Source organism: Chiloscyllium plagiosum, unplaced genomic scaffold (genome assembly GCF_037043375.1).
Source record: "Chiloscyllium plagiosum isolate Xiang-an unplaced genomic scaffold, Cpla_swu_hap1 HiC_scaffold_23, whole genome shotgun sequence".
NCBI classification, from domain to species: Eukaryota; Metazoa; Chordata; class Chondrichthyes; order Orectolobiformes; family Hemiscylliidae; genus Chiloscyllium; species Chiloscyllium plagiosum.
This window is the reverse complement of record NW_028270161.1, coordinates 24,753,023-24,771,881: the sequence shown is the minus strand read 5'-3', so window position 1 is coordinate 24,771,881 and position 18,859 is coordinate 24,753,023. Positions and strand designations below refer to the sequence as shown.

The following is an 18,859-nucleotide window of genomic DNA, read 5'->3' as shown; positions in this document are numbered from 1 at the left end:
TTGTCATGTACTCACATGAGTACAGGGAAAAAAATTACAAGTTGCCATTTACGGAGCCATCTTGGGTACAAAGGTATCTAGGTACAGAACCTCGAGGGAAAAATAAAGAAATAAGAAGTTCCGCATTGCAGACCTTCAAAGTACAAAATTACAGTTACAAATTTAAAAAGAAGATAAAAGCTCAAAACAACATTCCTTCCACAACCATGTAATAATAAAACAAAACAAAATTAAAAAAAAAAGAGAAATTTTGTTTCGCGGCTGTGGGCTCCAGGACCCAGACCCCCACAATGCTGAAGGAAATCTCCATGGAGTCACAGACTGATGCTGAAGCTGCCACAGAGAGACACTAACTCAGTTCAGCTTAGGATAATTATGGAAAAGGAGAAGGATGGGCCAGGAATTAATGTTCTAAGCTGGGGAAAGTTGAATCTTACTGAAGGGTAAGGTACAAATTAGCCCAAAAGAATTGGGAACAGCTCCTTGCAGATAAAGCGGTATCAGAGCAGTGGAAGAAAGTACCAAGACCACAGGGGAATATGTTCCCAGAAAGACAAAGGGTGGGACCAAGGCCAGGGAATCCTGGAAGTCAAGAGGGATACAAAGGTTAGGATTGTATGAAAGAGAGAGCCTTATGGTAGATACCAGGAGTTCCTATTCCCCAAAGTACTGGGTGGGTGGGTATCCAAAAAGGAGAATCCAAAGGATTTTAAAAATCATTTGAAGTAGTACGAGAATAGTGAAGGAAAGAGTAGGAGCCGTTAGGGAGAAGTGAGATAATCAGGGGGTGGTTCTGGAAGATGTGGGCACAGTTCTCAATGGAAACGTTGCATCAGGAACGTGAAAAAGGCGACACAAGCCCGAGTTCAATTCCCGCCTCAGGCGACTGTCTGTGTGGAGTTTGCACATTCTCCCCGTGTCTGCGTGGGTTTCCTCCCACAGTCCAAAGATGTGCATGTTAGCTGAATTGGCCATGCTAAATTGCCCATAGTGTTAGGTGTAGAGATAAATGTAGGGGAATGGGTCTGGGTCGGTGTGGACTTGTTGGGCCGAAGGGTCTGTTTCCACACTGTAAGTAATCTAATCTAATGTATGTATAGAGAGATGGGGAGTGGCTGGGGCGGTGTTCTGTTGGGTTTAGCAGCTTTAAGTATGGATCAATGTGCAGGCCTGAATGAGATGTATCCCAGGCTATTGACAGGAGATATATTATCACTCTGGCAGTAATTTTCAAATCCTCTCTGGCCACAGGTGAGATGCCTGTGGACTGCAAATGTTGTCCCGCGATTAAATGGGAGGAAAGGATAGGTGAGGAAATTACAGGTCTGTCGGTCTAACCTCTGTGGTGGGGAAGTTGTTAGAAATGACCTTGAGAGACAGAATACATCTGCACTTTGAGATGGTCAGCTTTGATTTGTTAAGGGAAGAAAACAATTGCTGGAGATCAGAGCGGGTCAGACAGCATCCACAGGGAGAGAGCAAGCTAACATTTTGAGTCTTTATCAGAGCTGGAGTGAAGTGTGGAGGGGACAGCGTTTATGCTATAGTTGTGTGTATATGTGTGTGTGTGTGTGTGTGTGTATATATGTGTGTCTATGTCTGTGTATATGTGTGTCTATGTCTGTATGTATGTGTGTCTGTGCATGTATATATGTGTGTGCATGTATATGTGTGTGTATATGTGTGTGTATATGTGTGTGTGTGTGCGTGCACGTGTGTGTATATATGTGTGCGTATGTATGTCTGTGTGTATATATATGTGTGTACATGCGTATGTGTGTATATATGTGTATATGTATATATGTGTGTGTATATGTATATATGTGTATGTGTGTGTATGTATGTGTGTATATATGTGTGCGTGTATGTATATACGTGTGTGTGTGTATGTGTTAGTATATGTCTGTGTGTGTATATGTCTGTGTATGTGTGTGTGTGTATATATATATGTGTGTGCGCGCGCGTGTGTACGTGTGTATATCTGTGTACATGCTTATGTGTGTGTACATGCGTTGTGTGTGTACATGTATATATGTGTGTGTATATGTGTGTGTGTATATACGTGTGTGTGTATATATGTGTGTGTGTATATATATGTGTGTATATATATGTGCATGTGTGTGTATATATATGTGTGTGTATATGTGTGCGTGCGCGCGTACGTGTGTATGTATGTGTGTACATGTGTATGTGTGTGTACGTGTGTGTGTATGTGTTTACATGTGTATGTGTATGCGTGTGTATGTATATGTGTGTGTACATGTGTATGCGTGTGTGTGTACGGGTGTGTGTATGTGTGTGTATATATGTGTGTGTGTATATGTGTGTGTGTGTATGTGTGTGTACATGCGTATGTGTGTACATGCGTATGTGTGTGTATATATAATGTTTGTGTGTACATGTGTATGTGTACATAATGTTTGTGTATGTGTGTACATGTGTGTGTGTGTATATATATATATGTGTGTGTATATATATATGTGTGTGTGTGCGTGCGTATGTGTGTATATGTGTGTGCACGCGCGCGTGTGTACATGTGTATCTGTGTGTGTACAAGTGTATGTGTGTGTGTCTGTATGCGTGTGTATTTGTGTGTGTACATGTGTATCTGTATGTGTGTGTATGTGTATCTGTGTATATATGTGTGTGTGTATATATGTGTGTGTATGTATGTTTGTGTGTATGTATATGTGTGTGTATTTCTGTGTGTGTATATATATGTGTGTGCGTGTGTGTGTGTATGTATATGTGTGTGTTTATATATATGTGTGTGTGTGTAATATATATATATGTGTGTGTGTATGTATGTGTGTGTGGGTGGGTGGGTGTGTATTGTGTGTATGTATGTGTGTATTGTGTGTATGTGTGTGTGTGTGTGTGTTTGTGTAGACAGGATGTTGATAGTTCAGATGGTGATCGAATGTGAGAATGGCAGAACAATCATGTGTCTCCTGCCAAGCTTGAAATGTTTGCAACCACTTACAGGAGTTTTTTCGAGGGGATAACCAGGAGCGTTGATGAGAGTGATATGATTATTGTGGATTTTAGCGAATTCACTCAAGGCAGTCTGGACAAGAAAACAGAAGTCCATGGGATCTACGGCACAAAACGTTAGCCATGTCCTTTGCACTAATGAGGGGCTACTCAGCAGATAAGCTGCAGTCTTTGAAACAATCCTGAAGCCAGCTCATGGGTAACTGTAAGGCTGTCTCTAGACACCAATTGCTCTGTCCTCCTCCTGGTTAATATCCTGATTACCCACCTCATTTTCATCATTACAAGGTTACTCTCAATCCTCCATTTTGTCCATATCGAGGCCTACCACCCACCCAGACCTCAGCTCCCTAACGGCTCAAGTTGTGAATTGCACAGCACACCACAGTCACAAAGGGGCATCCCATCTGAGCCGTCCAACAGCATTCCAGGCACAAGACTGCACCTTTAGGAAGCCCTACAGTCCGTTCCACTCTGCCGCTGTGGAAGGGTGAGCAGCATTGCTCTTTTATTCTCCATCCGCCAGTGACTTTTTAAAAAAAGCGGTCATGTGCTATATTTGAAAGGGTTCTCCTTGTCTCTGTATTTGCCCAGTATCCTAGAAAGACGCAGCACACCTCCAAGTGCTGCAGTGGGTCAGAGTTATGGCAGCTGTCAGAATATTTGGTGCAGAGCTTCGAAATGTGGCTTCGTTAGTCACCAATTATTGAGAGGAAAATCCTCTCATGTTCTCAAAGTTACAGGTTGGTGATAGGCCACTCTGAAAGCAACACAGAGTGCAACAGTATCATGGCCTTGGGAGAATCTCCAATGTTCTCGCGGTTTGACTTGCACTGTGAATGGGGATGTATATTACAAGGTGGGCTCCAGTGAAACTGGCATCAGTTACATCCCAGACGCACCAATGAGTCAAGGATTGGGAGGTGCCACAGAGATTACCAGTTGCTTCCTAAAACAAGCCATGGACATATAAATCAAGAGCAGCCACTGGGCTGGGATTGCGACCCAGTCCTTGTGAGTGTATGGCCTCATTCAGTCGATGACATATCTCGGATATGGTGGAATGGGACATCCTGTCTTCACTATCCCTGTTGTTCAGGCAACTGCAGTGGAGCCTTGGTTTCCACCATTACCCTGCAGCTTCCCTGTGCAGTTTCACTTGCTGTATATCCCTGTGGAAGTTCCTGCTGCTGTCTGCTTCTCCAGTGGAAGCAAGGCCATGAGAAAGGCAGTGCATTGTACTGGACATTTCAGTTTGGTCAGGTGATAGTTAGAGAGGGTGAAACCAGAGAGATCATGTAATGTTACTGAAGGGACACCTCTGAGCTCTCATATCCACACCAAGGAAGATTAATATTCTACCCTCACACAGGGTGCTATGGAAGCTACCCAAGGAGCTCATTATAATGTCTCAACATGGCGTGCTATAATATGTAACTGTATCCAATTGCACAGGGGGTACCCACACTGGCTAGGCTCCACTAAGAGCAGACGTCCACCTATAATCCACCAAACCCTCTCCTCCATATCACAGTCCATATTCTTGCACAGTTGGAGGAGACGCCAGACTCGTGGAGGCAATGCTACAACACTCACTATTGGGAATGTCAGGCTCTGTTTGAAGATCACTGATGTAAAAAAGATTTGTTGAGCTTACATGACAAAACAAAAGCAATCAGTGCACACAAGGTAATGCTCACGATTGCTTGAGAACACAGTTTGTTACCTGTAACCTATGACAATTATTGTTCTCCAGGTGAAGTGGAAAGTGAAGACAGACTGAATGCAATGCTAAACCAGTGAAGGTATGGTTACTGCAAAGGGCCCTTGCAGGGCCTCAACATCAAAGTAGGTCCCTGTACCCCACAGAGAAAGACTGGTACTTACTCCTCTAATGAGCACGCTCCCAGCCAGTGTGTGAAGGTATTGTATAGTTTACTTTTGATTCGACATGGCAAAGTTCCAACTTTATCCTCATGACAGCAATCTGCATCATCTGCCTGTGATCCACTCATTTCTCGCCATCCTTCCTGTTCCCTTCTGTATTTCTGGCTCTGTGGCCTCAGGACCCTTCAGCCTCCCTCAGTTTGGGCTGGGCTCCTTTACATCACCCATGTGTCTATTTTGCCTCTGGAGGGCGCTATTCTGCTGCTGCACCAACACCATCCCCATGGAGAGGTCAGAGTAAGTGACCTGATGGGACCAAGCCCAACAGCCCCCACTTTGAGAGTTCCCAGTCCTTAGTATGACTTCCTACTGTTTTATCCCTCAACCGGATCCTTTCACTGTGGCTATTTCCTCAGTGACCCAGTACAACGAAGCTCATTCCTAGACTTGATGAGCCCACCTTCCCCGAAATGTCGACTTGCTCCTGAAAAGCCCCCTAATGTTAGAAGCCCCATGACTGACCATGGCTCACCCAAATGAACTGATCTCTCAAATGGAGCTCCCCAAATGACCTACCTGTAATCCCAGACTGCTTCCATATCACCTGCAGGACTGTTCTTGGCCCAATCCCTGAACTGAAAGGACACCGATCCCAGACTTGCTTAGGACCAAGTGCTGTGGCTAAATCCCTGGACTTTAATTGGACAAGGCCCTTGACGTGTCTGTGACAGTACCTTGGATTGTGAGTAGTCCACCCACACCCCACTAAGCACTCGCCCCTTTGACTAGCTAACGCACAGAGATTGGATATCTCGAAGCAAACACTCACGGCCTTGTGAACTAACAAGCAGCCTAAGTCCCAGAAGATGCCTGGCTCCATGTCAGAGCAAGGGATCTCATACAGATCCTGCCTGGCTTTCTCTGAATGAAATGGAGAAGCCTACTGGCAGAGACCTCGACCATCTCTCACCTCCAGAGTGGGTGCTTGAAAGCCTGAAGTCATGGTTGAGTTAGACTTGAGAGAGAACACGACGATGATGATGATGCTGATGAGGCTGGGAATTTGATGATGGAGGGTCCAGGAAGAACATACTCACTGACCAAGGAAGGAGTTGTACAATCCATTTGGTTCCATGTAAAGGGTAACTGGGTGGCTGGCACTGTCAATCAGAGAGCTGCAATGGAAGTAATGGGGCAATTCACCAGGTACCCGCTCCATTTGTGAGCTGCGTTTTAATCTTGCTTCTCGACGGAAAAATTGGAAATGCAATATGAATGTGGTGTGTGAGAATGAGTGTGAATGCATGGAAATGCACCACTGGGGGCAAGATTCTGAACTCACCATCTAATGCTTAAGGTCAAAACCAGGTGAGTATTTCTCAATGTTGAGAATCTGTTAGTTTTTCCAGTCTTGTCTGTTTTAGTCACCTTGCTTACTCTTATTTTTGCCATACCATTCTGCCCATGGTGTCAAACAGTAAAGCCCGACTTTGACCCGACATCCCAGTTACCTTGGCATTCATAACAGCACTGCCCTGGAGAACGGACCTTGATCAGACCATCATGACAGATAACAGAAAGACATTCCTTGATGTGGCACTCAATGTGTCCAAGCTATAACAGACCAAACAAAAGCAAGCATTACAAAGGACGGGAACTACGAGACTGCGAGAAACTGATAAAGAGACAGTGAGAGAGAAACTGTAGAAGATAGGGGGAGTGTTAGCAACCAACTGTGGGAGAGTGAGAGAGAGAGGAAGGCAGTTTGAGAGAGAGAGGAAGGCAGTTTGAGAGAGAGAGAGAGAGCGAGCGCGCGAGAGAGAAAGAGACTGAGAGAGAGAGAGAGGGGGAGGGGAAGGCAATTTCAGAGAGAGAGAGAGACGAAGGCAATTTCAGAGAGAGAGAGAGAGTGGCTGAAATTACAAGATAGGGAGAGAGATAGTAACTGTGATGGAGGGAGTGACTATGTGTGTAACCTACGTTGCAGGAACATGTTATGCATTCATCGACAGAATCAGTCCAGGTCTCACCATCGGAAACGCGATGGTTTTCAGCCTCAACCACACATTCTGCAGATGAAACATGAGAAGAGAGAGATCAGGAACACAACTGGTTAGATACAGTGTAAGGTTCCCTCTACACCATCCCACCAAATACTCCCAGTGCAGCTCCAGCATGGTAGTAGGTACCGAGTGAAGTTCCCTTTTCACCAAGGCTAGACAAAAATCAAGGGCCAGCTGCTACCTCGGTTTCTGGCCCCTTACTGCCCCCCGTTGTATCCTTCAGGTGAAAGGATTCAAGGAAGGGCATGGTTAACTAAGGAAGTTAAGGATATTATTTCAATCAAAAGAAAAACAAACAATGTGGCAAAGATTGATGGGAAACTAGAGGATTGGTGAACTTCTAAAAGCCAACAAAAGATGACCAAAAAATAATGAGGAAGAAAATAGCCAGCAATATAAAAACAGGTAGCAAGAGCACCTTTAACATATAAGAAGGGAGAGAGAAGCCAAAGTGAACACCGGCTCTTTAGAGAATGGGGCTGAAGAAATAATAATGTGTAGAAGTGGTGAATAAATATTTCACATCAGTCTTCACTGTGGAAAATAGGAATAACATTCCATAAACACTAAATAATCAAGAGATAAAAGGTGAGAGGAAGTAAATACAATAACAATTATTGGAGAGAAATACGAAGGAAAATAATGCTGGCTAAATATTATTATGATATAAATTCTCTGGTCTTGATTGGCTGCATCTTAAGATACTAAATGGAGTAGCTACAGAACTACTGGATGCAATCTCCCAAGAATCTTGAGAAAACTGAAAGGGATATCATGCCAATAACACCCTTATTCAAAAAGGGAGGGAGACAAGAAACAGGTAACTGTAGATCAGTTAGCTTAACCTCTGGCATTGAAAACATGTTAGAATCTATTATAAAGGATCTATTATGATGGGCAGCACGGTGGCCACTTTGAAGGATCAGTAATGGGCCGAATGGCCTGTTTCTACACTGTAGGGATTCTATGATGTACTTGTAAAACATTTAGAAATGCATAATCGATCAGAGTTAACATGGATTCATGAAAGGGATATCATGCTGAACAGATATTAGTTTGAAGAGGCATGTCACAGAATAGAGAAAAAGGGGAACCAGATATTTAATATATATGGATTTTTAGAAGGAGTTGTGTCAGGTACCACACATTATGCTTCTTCATAAGAACCCACGATGTTAGGGGTTGTACGTAAGCATTGATAGAGGATTGGCTAATGGACAGATATCAGGGAGTTGGAATAAAGGAATCATTCTCAGGATGTTAACTTGTACCTAGTGGTAGTGTGATGATATTATAGCTTTAAGAGGTATATTTCATCCTTTTTTTTTTAAATGATAAAAGGTTAAGACAAGAGGAGTTGAGCAGTCTGCTTCAAAGCCCATAAAGTAAGCAGTTTGTGAGGCCTTGGAGTGCTTTTCTCCAAGATTGGAGCAATAGAAGCAGCCTGAATGGGTGGGATCAAGCTACCACAGACTTTTGTACCTGATGACACACCTGGATTCAATGCCCTCATGTTGGAATGACTCAAGGCTCCTGATTTGAGGTGGGTATTCTTAGTGTCAGCGTTCCTGTTGTCATTTTTTGCGATGAACAGAGCATGGCCAAGAATGGACTGTGTCACCCAGAATGCATCCTGGCTGTGCAAACCCATGGCCACAGGGACTTGGGCTCTGACTCGAGGACAGACTAGATCTCAAGCTCTGGATAACTGTCCCTACCATGTGATGAATTGCTGAGCCAATAAGAGAGGGGCAGTGCTGCCCTAGCTCAGGGTCACCCAATGGGTATAGCCCCCAGTGATTAGCACTGTAGGCATACCCTTTATCCAGGCCCTGCTCTGCAGCAGCCTGGTAAACCCTCCCAGGGAAGCCATGATGTGGAGGTGCCAGTATTGGATTTGGGAAGGACAATGTCAGAAGTCACATGACACCAGGTTATAGTCCAACAGGTTTATTTGAAATCACAAGCTTTCGTTATTTCACCTGATGAAGGAGCAGCATTCTGAAAGCTTGTGATTTCAAATAAACCTGTTGGACTAACCTGGTGTCTTGTGATTTCTGACCTACTCCCAGGAAAGACAAAGCACATATTTAGATACTGACTGAAGCTGTGGGAACAATAGGAAATCAGAGCAAACGTTGTGGGGGCAGAAAGCAAAAAGGCATTGGAGAATTTGAGAGTTAGAGGGAGAATTGGGAAGAATCCTACCATCACATATTGGACAGCAGGAACCAGCTGGAGTGTATTGTTCCGAGACGGAGCAGCTCAGTAAGGGGCAGCTCTGATGGATACAGATCCAGGTCAAATCCTGCAATAAACACACAGCATCATTCAGTAAGTTCATGCTCAGTGATGTCCAGCCTGTCCTGACGCAGCAACACAATGTCCCTGCTCCCACACACTGATCCCTAAAACACATCAATATCTGCAGCCCGTCAGGAAGTCCAACTCACTTTCTTCACCCGTGCAATATATTATAGGGATCGCTTCCAGAGGATCGATTATCTCACAGTCTGAATGCGGTCACTGTAGGATGGGGCCATACACTGACCTTTCACCCTCGGTTTTTCTGGAAGGAGCCAGCTCCATTTCTGATCTGCCACAAGTTCCACAGCATCATTGACACACTGTGCCTCAAGCACAAAGGAGCAGCATCAACATCAAACCTTTCCAGCAGAGACCGGATTTGATAAGGAGGAAACTCCCTCAGGTTACATCAAACACCGCCAGGACATGGACAGCATGGGGTTAGATACACAGTAAAGCACCCTGTACACTGTAGCTATCTGATACCCTCAGGATTCGTACAGATATAGGGTTAGACACTGAATAATCTCCTGCTACATTGTCCCATCAAACACTCCTAGACAAATGCAGTAACATTGTGAATTTTATTGTGTACAAAGCCCACTGATAAGAGCAGGAACAATGACTGATTTCTCAGTCCTCAAACCCAAAGTCCTCGAGACAAGTTTTTGGTTGCAGTGTAAGTGAAATCCATGAGAAACAGGAGCGGCGGGGGTTGGGGGAGGGTAGAATCTGGCCAACTGTCTTTTTATACATGAAATCCCAATGGTGATAGTGCTGAGCCTGTGTCTGAGTAAGTGGAGGTGACAGGAGGCAGCTGGGGGTTTGGGGGGGGGGGGGGGGGGGGGGGTGGGGGGGCTGGTGAGGGTCTGGAGGGAGTCGGCCAGAGGAGATGGCACTAACCATCATGTCTAATGGATCCTGGGGAAGGTCCAGCTCTTCTTTCAGAAGTCGCTTTCCCTTACCAATGTGTTGCTGTACTCACCTTGCAATGACAGCTGTAACAGGGGTCAGCAGAAGACAGCAGCTCACTTCCAAGCAGCTCAGCAGTACAGTTACTCAGTGGCTCTGTGACAAAGATGAACAGTGTTCAGTCCCAATCTCAATCTCAATGTTTCATCCATGTGTTTCAGAGCTGAATATTCTGAGCATAAAGGTGCTGACCCTTTAAATGGCAATCAGGGATTCACTTCTCCTCCTGTCTATATCTGGGGAGGGGTCCTGGACACACTTGGCAACACCTCAAGTGTGCATCAGGGATCAGGAGAGAGTAAAGGTAATGAGTGGAGAGACGGCGCTGAGGGAGTGCCGCACTGTTGGAGAGACGGCACTGAGGGAGTGCCACACTGCTGCAGAGATGGTGCTGAGGGAGTGCCACACTGCTGCAGAGACGGTGCTGAGGGAGTGCCACACCGCTGAAGAGACACTGCCGAGGGAGTGCCACACCGCTGAAGAGACACTGCCGAGACAGTATAGCACCGCTGAAGAGACACTGCCGAGACAGTATAGCACCGTTGGAGAGACAGTGCCTAGAGACTATAGCACCGTTGGAGAGACAGTGCCTAGAGAGTACAGCACCGTTGGAGAGACAGTGCCGAGGGAGTGCTGCACTGCTGGAGAGACAGCGACGAGGGAGTGCTGCACTGCTGGAGAGACAGCGACGAGGGAGTGCTGCACTGCTGGAGAGACAGCGACGAGGGAGTGCTGCACTGCTGGAGAGACAGCGACGAGGGAGTGCTGCACTGCTGGAGAGACAGCGACGAGGGAGTGCTGCACTGCTGGAGAGACAGCGACGAGGGAGTGCTGCACTGCTGGAGAGACAGCGACGAGGGAGTGCTGCACTGCTGGAGAGACAGCGACGAGGGAGTGCTGCACTGCTGGAGAGACAGCGACGAGGGAGTGCTGCACTGCTGGAGAGACAGCGACGAGGGAGTGCTGCACTGCCGGAGAGACAGCGCCAAGGGAGTGCCGCATCGCCGGAGAGACACTGCCGAGGGAGTACAGCACCATTGGAGAGACAGTGCCAAGGGGGTGCCGCACCGGAGTTGAGAGAGAGCCGCACTGCTGGAGAGACAGTGCTGAGGGAGTACAGCACCACTGGACAGACGGCGCCAAGGGAGTGCCGCACCATTGGAGAGATGGCGCTGAGGGAGTGCCGCACCATTGGAGAGATGGCGCTGAGGGAGTGCCGCACCATTGGAGAGACGGCGCTGAGGGAGTGTTGCACCATTGGAGAGACGGCGCTGAGGGAGTGTTGCACCATTGGAGAGACGGCGCTGAGGGAGTGCCGCACCATTGGAGAGACGGCGCTGAGGAAGTGCCGCACAGTTGGAGAGACGGTGCTGAGGAAGTGCCGCACCGCAGGTGAGACAGAGCTGAGGGAGTGCGGCACTGTTGGAGAGACAGCACCAAGGAAGTGCCGCACTGTTGGAGAGACGGTGCCGAGGGAGTGCCGCACCATTGGAGAGACGGCGCTGAGGGCGTGCTGCACCGTTGGAGAGACGGCGCTGAGGGAGTGTCGCACTGCTGGGAATACGGCGCTGAGGGTGTTCCGCAACATTGGAGAGACGGCGCTGAGAGAGTGTCGCACTGCTGGGGAGACGGCGCTGAGGGTGTGCCGTGCAATTGGAGAGACGGCGCTGAGGGAGTGCTGCATCGTTGGAGAGACGGCGCTGAGGGAGTGTCGCACTGCTGGGGAGACGGCGCTGAGGGTGTGCCGCAGCACAGGTGAGAGAGAGCTGAGGGAGTGCCGCACTGTTGGAGAGACAGCACCAAGGGAGTGCGGCACTGCTAGAGAGACAGCGCCGAGGGAGTGCCGCACTGCAGGAGAGACATCGCCGAGGGAGTGCCGCACCGTTGGAGAGATGGCGCCGATGGAGTGCCGCACTGTTGGAGAGACGGCGCAGAGGGTGTGCCGCACTGTTGGAGAGACGGTGCTGAGGGAGTGCTGCACCGCTGGAGAGATGGCGCTGAGGGAGTGCCGCACCGCTGGAGAGATGGCGCTGAGGGAGTGCCGCACCGCTGGAGAGAGAGTGTTGAGGGAGTGCCGCACTGTTGGAGAGACGGTGCTGAGGGAGTGCTGCACTGTTGAAGAGACGGCGCTGAGGGAGTGCCGCACCGCTGGAGAGATGGCGCTGAGGGAGTGCCGCACCGCTGGAGAGAGAGTGTTGAGGGAGTGCCGCACTGTTGGAGAGACGGTGCTGAGGGAGTGCCGCACTGTTGGAGAGACGGTGCTGAGGGAGTGCTGCACTATTGGAGAGACGGTGCTGAGGGAGTGTTGGAGAGATGGCGCTGAGGGAGTGCCGCACCGCAGGTGAGACTGAGCTGAGGGAGAGCCACACTGTTGGAGAGACAGCGCCGAAAGACTGCCGCACTGTTGGAGAGACAGTGCCGAGGGAGTGCCGCACTGTTGGAGAGACAGTGCCGAGGGAGTGCCGCATTGTTGGAGAGCCAGCACCGAGGGAGTGCCGCACCGTTGGAGAAACAGCGCCGATGGAGTGCCGCACAGTTGGAGAGACGGCGCTGAGGGAGTGCCGCACTGTTGGAGAGACGGCGCTGAGGGAGTGCCGCACTGTTGGACAGACGGCGCTGAGGGAGTGCCGCACTGTTGGACAGATGGTGCTGAGAGAGTGCTGCACTGTTGGAGAGATGGTGCTGGGTGAGTGCCGCACTGTTGCAGAGACGGCGCTGAGGGAGTGCTGCACCGCTGGAGAGACAGCGCCGAGGGAGTGCCACACTGCTGGAGAGACGCTGCCGAAGGAGTGCTGCATCGCTGGAGAGACACTGCCGAGGGGGTACAGCACCATTGGAGAGACAGTGCCGAAGGGGTGCCGCACCACAGGTGAGACAGAGCTGAGGGAGTGCCGCACTGTTGGAGAGACAGCGCCGAGAGAGTGCCGCACCATTGGAGAGACGGCGCTGAGGGAGTGCCACACCGCAGGTGAGACAGAGCTGAGGAAGTGCTGCATCGCAGGTGAGACAGAGCTGAGGAGGTGCCGCACTATTGGAGAGACGGGGCTGAGGGAGTGCCGCACTGTTGGAGAGATGGCGCTGAGGGAGTGCTGCACTGTTGGAGAGATGGCGCTGAGGGAGTGCTGCACTGTTGGAGAGATGGCGCTGAGGGAGTGTCGCACTGCTGGGGAGGCGGCGCTGAGGGAGTGACGAACTATTGGAGACACGGGGCTGAGGGAGTGCCGCACTGTTGGAGAGACAGTGCCGAGGGAGTGTCGCACTGTTAGAGAGACGGCGCTGAGGGAGTGCTGCACCGTTGGAGAGACGGCGCTGAGGGGGTTTCGCACCGTTGGAGAGACGGCGCTGAGGGTGTGACGCACTGTTGGAGAGACAGCGCCGAAGGAGTGCTGCACTGTTGGAGAGACAGCGCCGAAGGAGTGCTGCACTGTTGGAGAGACGGCGCTGAGGGAGTGCCGCACCGCAGGTGAGACAGAGCTGAGGGAGTGCCACACTGTTGGAGAGATAGTGCCAAGGGAATGCCGCACCATTGGAGAGACGGCGCTGAGGGAGTGTCGCACTGTTGAGAGACGGCGCTGAGGGTGTGCCGAACTGTTGGAGAGACGGCGCTGAGGGAGTGCCGCACCATTGGAGAGACAGCGCTGAGGGAGTGCTGCACCGCTGGAGAGACAGCGCTGAGGGAGTGCCGCACCGTTGGAGAGACAGCGCTGAGGGAGTGCCGCACCATTGGAGAGACGGTGCTGAGGGAGTGCTGCACCGCTGGAGAGACAGCGCTGAGGGAGTGCCGCACCGTTGGAGAGACAGCGCTGAGGGAGTGCCGCACCGTTGGAGAGACAGCGCTGAGGGAGTGCTGCACCGTTGGAGAGACAGCGCTGAAGGGGGCTGCGCCTTTGCAGGGTCAGTACTGAGGGAGTGCTGCACTATTTGAGGGAATGTACTGAGGGTGTGTTGCAGTATTGGAGATGTCATCTTTTGCGAATGGACATTAAACTGGCACCTTGTGCCCTCTCAGCTGTAGGTAAGAGATTCAACTGGATTCTTTCATTGAAGAGTAAGCCCAGAAGGCTTCGGGTCAGAATAAAGTGCACAATTAAAGGCTGAGATGAGGGAGATTTCCTTGTGTGTGCGTTGTGAATCTTTGGAACTTCTTGCCACAGACAGCCCTGGGAGCAGAATCCTTGTGTACATTTAAGGTTGAGATAGATAGATTCTTGATCAGTAAGGGAAGCAATTGTTACAGGGAAAAGGCAGGAAAATAGCAGAACAGGGTCGAGGGGCTGAATGGCCCTCTTGTTGCAGTTTCTGGTGGTCTAACAGTCCCTGTTTTTTTTCTGAGAACCCCGACTCACATCACCAAAGGCAGGTGACCTGATAATTCTCAGGGTATTGTTTACGGGATCTTACTGTGCACAAGTTGGCCACAGAGTTCCCTACATTACAACAACAGTTTAAAGATACCCCATCAGCTCTCCTTCACTGAGGTGCTAATTAAATACAAGTCTTTCCACATTGAAAACGCTTTGAACAATTGGGTGGAAACGATTTGATAATAACTCGGCTGCAAAGTAGCCATTGGAGCATTCATCCCAACGGAAGGATGGGAATGATGATCGAGATGACATGAAATTATGAGATTTCCAACACTGCTCTAGGAGGCGAGACCGGTGAGCATATTGTTCAGCGGGTACTCACGGGCACAGCTGGGGCAGCAGTGACCAGGCGATGGAGCCACAATCAGATTCCTTGGGCAGTCCACAAGACTGGGGCACTGATGGCGGTAACAATGTAAGTGCTGCTCTCCATCCAGCATCACCTACACAGACAGACAGAGAGGGGGGGAGGGGGTGCAGGGAGCGATAGAGACACAGCGAGAGAGAGAAGTGAGGGAAGAGAGAGAGAGAGACAGAGAGAGAGGTGGGGGAAGCGAGCGAGAGAGAGAGAGAGAGAAAGAGAGAGGTGGGGGAAGAGAGAGAGAGAGACAGACAGAGAAAGAGGTGGGGGAAGAGAGGAGAGAGATAGAGGTGAGGGAAGAGAGAGAGAGGTGGGGGTAGAGAGAGGGACAGAGGTGAGGGAAGAGAGAAAGAGACAGAGAGGGAGGTGGGGGAAGCAAGAGAAAGATAGAGAGGTGGGGGAAGCGAGAGAGAGAGAGAGAGGTGGGGGAAGCGAGAGAGAGAGAGAGGTGGGGGAAGCAAGAGAGAGAGAGAGAGAGAGGTGGGGGAAGCGAGAGAGAGAGAGAGAGAGAGAGGTGGGGGAAGCGAGAGAGAGAGAGAGGTGGGGGAAGCGAGAGAGAGAGAGGTGGGGGAAGCGAGAGAGAGAGAGAGGTGGGGAAGCGAGAGAGAGAGAGAGAGAGAGAGGTGGGGGAAGCAAGAGAGAGAGAGAGAGAGAAAGAAAAAAAGAGAGAGAAAAAAAGAGAGAGAGAGATCTGATTTCTAGTGGGACTTGATTTGAACAGTGCTGGATGGCCAGCTGCAAGGAAGCCATGTGGGACAGTTATGGTGCTGTGCTTAGTGTGAGCTGAGACAGTTCATGCATTCACTCACTGGGTTGGCCATTCATTCATTTCCTTGCTCTCACTCCACGTACAGCAGCTCTCTCACCAGCTGCCTGCCATCCTTACCAAAGACCATGCCCTCCTTCCAAGGCATTCGTACCCCCTCAATCACAGACTGTCCCCTCCTCACAGACTCTGTACTCCCTCAATCACAGACTGTGCCCTCCCTACAGTCTCTCTATCCCCTCAATCACAGACTGTGCCCTCCCTACAGTCTCTGTACCCCCCCAAAGTCTCTCTACCCCCTCAATCACATACTGTGCCCTCCCTACAGTCTCTGTACCCACTCAGTCGCAGACTATGCCCTCCCTACAGTCTCTCTATCCCCTCAATCACAGACTGTGCCCTCCCTACAGTCTCTCTATCCCCTCAATCACAGACTGTGCCCTCCCTACAGTCTCTCTGTCCCCTCAATCACAGACTGTGCCCTCCATACTGTCTCTCTATCCCCTCAATCACAGACTGTGCCCTCCCTACAGTCTCTCTATCCCCTCAATCACAGACTGTGCCCTCCCTACAGTCTCTCTATCCCCTCAATCACATACTGTGCCCTCCCTACAGTCTCTGTACCCACTCAGTCGCAGACTATGCCCTCCCTACAGTCTCTCTATCCCCTCAATCACAGACTGTGCCCTCCCTACAGTCTCTCTATCCCCTCAATCACAGACTGTGCCCTCCCTACAGTCTCTCTATCCCCTCAACACAGACTGTGCCCTCCCTACAGTCTCTCTATCCCCTCAATCACAGACTGTGCCTGCTCTTGGGTCTGTATACTCCTTGCACCACAGACTGTGCCCTCCCTACAGTCTCTCTATCCCCTCAATCACAGACTGTGCCCTCCCTACAGTCTCTCTATCCCCTCAACACAGACTGTGCCCTCCCTACAGTCTCTCTATCCCCTCAATCACAGACTGTGCCTGCTCTTGGGTCTGTATACTCCTTGCACCACAGACTGTGCCCTCCCTACAGTCTCTCTATCCCCTCAATCACAGACTGTGCCCTCCCTACAGTCTCTCTATCCCCTCAATCACAGACTGTGCCCTCGCTACAGTCTCTCTATCCCCTCAATCACAGACTGTGCCCTCCCTACAGTCTCTCTATCCCCTCAATCACAGACTGTGCCTGCTCTTGGGTCTGTATACTCCTTGCACCACAGACTGTGCCCTCCCTACAGTCTCTCTATCCCCTCAATCACAGACTGTGCCCTCGCTACAGTCTCTCTATCCCCTCAACACAGACTGTGCCCTCCCTACAGTCTCTCTATCCCCTCAATCACAGACTGTGCCTGCTCTTGGGTCTGTATACTCCTTGCACCACAGACTGTGCCCTCCCTACAGTCTCTCTATCCCCTCAATCACAGACTGTGCCCTCCCTACAGTCTCTCTATCCCCTCAATCACAGACTGTGCCCTCGCTACAGTCTCTCTATCCCCTCAATCACAGACTGTGCCCTCGCTACAGTCTCTCTATCCCCTCAATCACAGACTGTGCCCTCCCTACAGTCTCTCTATCCCCTCAATCACAGACTGTGCCTGCTCTTGGGTCTGTATACTCCTTGCACCACAGACTGTGCCCTCCCTACAGTCTCTCTATCCCCTCAATCACAGACTGTGCCCTCCCTACAGTCTCTCTATCCCCTCAACCACAGACTGTGCCCTCCCTACAGTCTCTCTATCCCCTCAATCACAGACTGTGCCTGCTCTTGGGTCTGTATACTCCTTGCACCACAGACTGTGCCCTCCCTACAGTCTCTCTATCCCCTCAATCACAGACTGTGCCCTCCCTACAGTCTCTCTATCCCCTCAATCACAGACTGTGCCCTCCCTACAGTCTCTCTATCCCCTCAATCACAGACTGTGCCCTCCCTACAGTCTCTCTATCCCCTCAATCACAGACTGTGCCTGCTCTTGGGTCTGTATACTCCTTGCACCACAGACTATCCCTTTTCATTACAGAAGAGTAGTCATTACACCTGCGCTGCAATGTTCCCTCTGCTGAAGAGCTCTACAGTGTTACGTTAAATCAGTCTGACCTACAGAAAATAACGGATCATTGTGTTTCTAGACAGTTGAAGGCCACTCTCCCACTCTATCCAAGCTGCTCCTCATTGAAGGAGTTACCCCCAGTCTGGGTGTTCGCTCTGAGAATCAGTCAGATTGCTGATGTTTACAGCAGCTCCAAGTTCAGACAGTGAGCTCTAGTTTGTTTGAATGATAAGACAGTTCTTACCTCACAGGTACAGATCTCACAGGGGTCACTGCTTGGCTGGAAACTCTCACCTGGGCTGTATATACGGTTATTGTAGATGCAGTCTGTTAGGCATGGACAAACACAGTGAACACGGGCATATGTGTAGAATTAGCACCAATGCATTGTGGGTGTGATGATCATGCAGGATTGGCATTAATGAATAGTGCTGTAAAGACTGTATCTTATTATTTTCTGGTATTTTGGAGTGTGGACTGAAATGGGAAAAGAACCACTTTAAAACCAAGGATCATTGAAATTTGCTGCACTTCTTTTAAAGCAATTAATGTGACACTCATTGTAAGTACAGTTTATACAGCTGCCAGTACAGGCAGTCATGGAAGCCTAGGAACTGAGTCAAGGGGAGGCTATGAACAGAGATTTGGCCAGCATCAGCTGACTTATTGCTCAATGGTATAGTTATTAATGATAAGGGTCTTCTGCCTGCCAACAACTATCTGATTGGCTCCCAGTTAGATAAGACCTAAGGGGTGTGAATTTTCTGGCAGAAGCAGTCAGATCTTCCCAAAGCAGTAAATAGCAGCTCAACCCTGAACATTGCCAGTTTACTTCCTGGATCCAGTTGCTGTGAGCTATGACTTTTATAAATGGATATTTATAAATGGAAATCAGTCTCCCTGTGCCTCCTACAAACATGTCAAAGAGTCTGGAGAAACATCTCAGGAAAGCACAGGGCCCACTGAACTGCCTTGCCAGTTTTACCCTCCACCCAGAATAGCCATGCTTTTTGAGTGTGTATAGGAGGAGTTTATAAGGAGGTAGAGCTTTAGCTAGTAATAACAAAAGTTTGTTATTATTTACCTGTAGAATCTACGTGTGGA

General features: G+C 49.6%; 1 protein-coding gene across 1 annotated transcript in view; it reads right to left on the bottom strand.

Moving 5' to 3' along the window:
- kcp (kielin cysteine rich BMP regulator) overlaps positions 1-18,859 on the bottom strand; it is a 151,640-nt gene that overhangs the window by 13,926 nt on the left and 118,855 nt on the right. Inside the window, exons 28-33 of the mRNA XM_087999293.1 lie at positions 18,000-18,082; positions 14,913-15,033; positions 10,237-10,319; positions 9,153-9,252; positions 6,862-6,950; positions 6,393-6,495 (exon numbers count right to left, since the gene is read on the bottom strand). Of these exons, the coding sequence (XP_087855419.1) occupies positions 6,393-6,495; positions 6,862-6,950; positions 9,153-9,252; positions 10,237-10,319; positions 14,913-15,033; positions 18,000-18,082 (579 nt within the window). The remainder of the gene's footprint in view (positions 1-6,392; positions 6,496-6,861; positions 6,951-9,152; positions 9,253-10,236; positions 10,320-14,912; positions 15,034-17,999; positions 18,083-18,859) is intronic.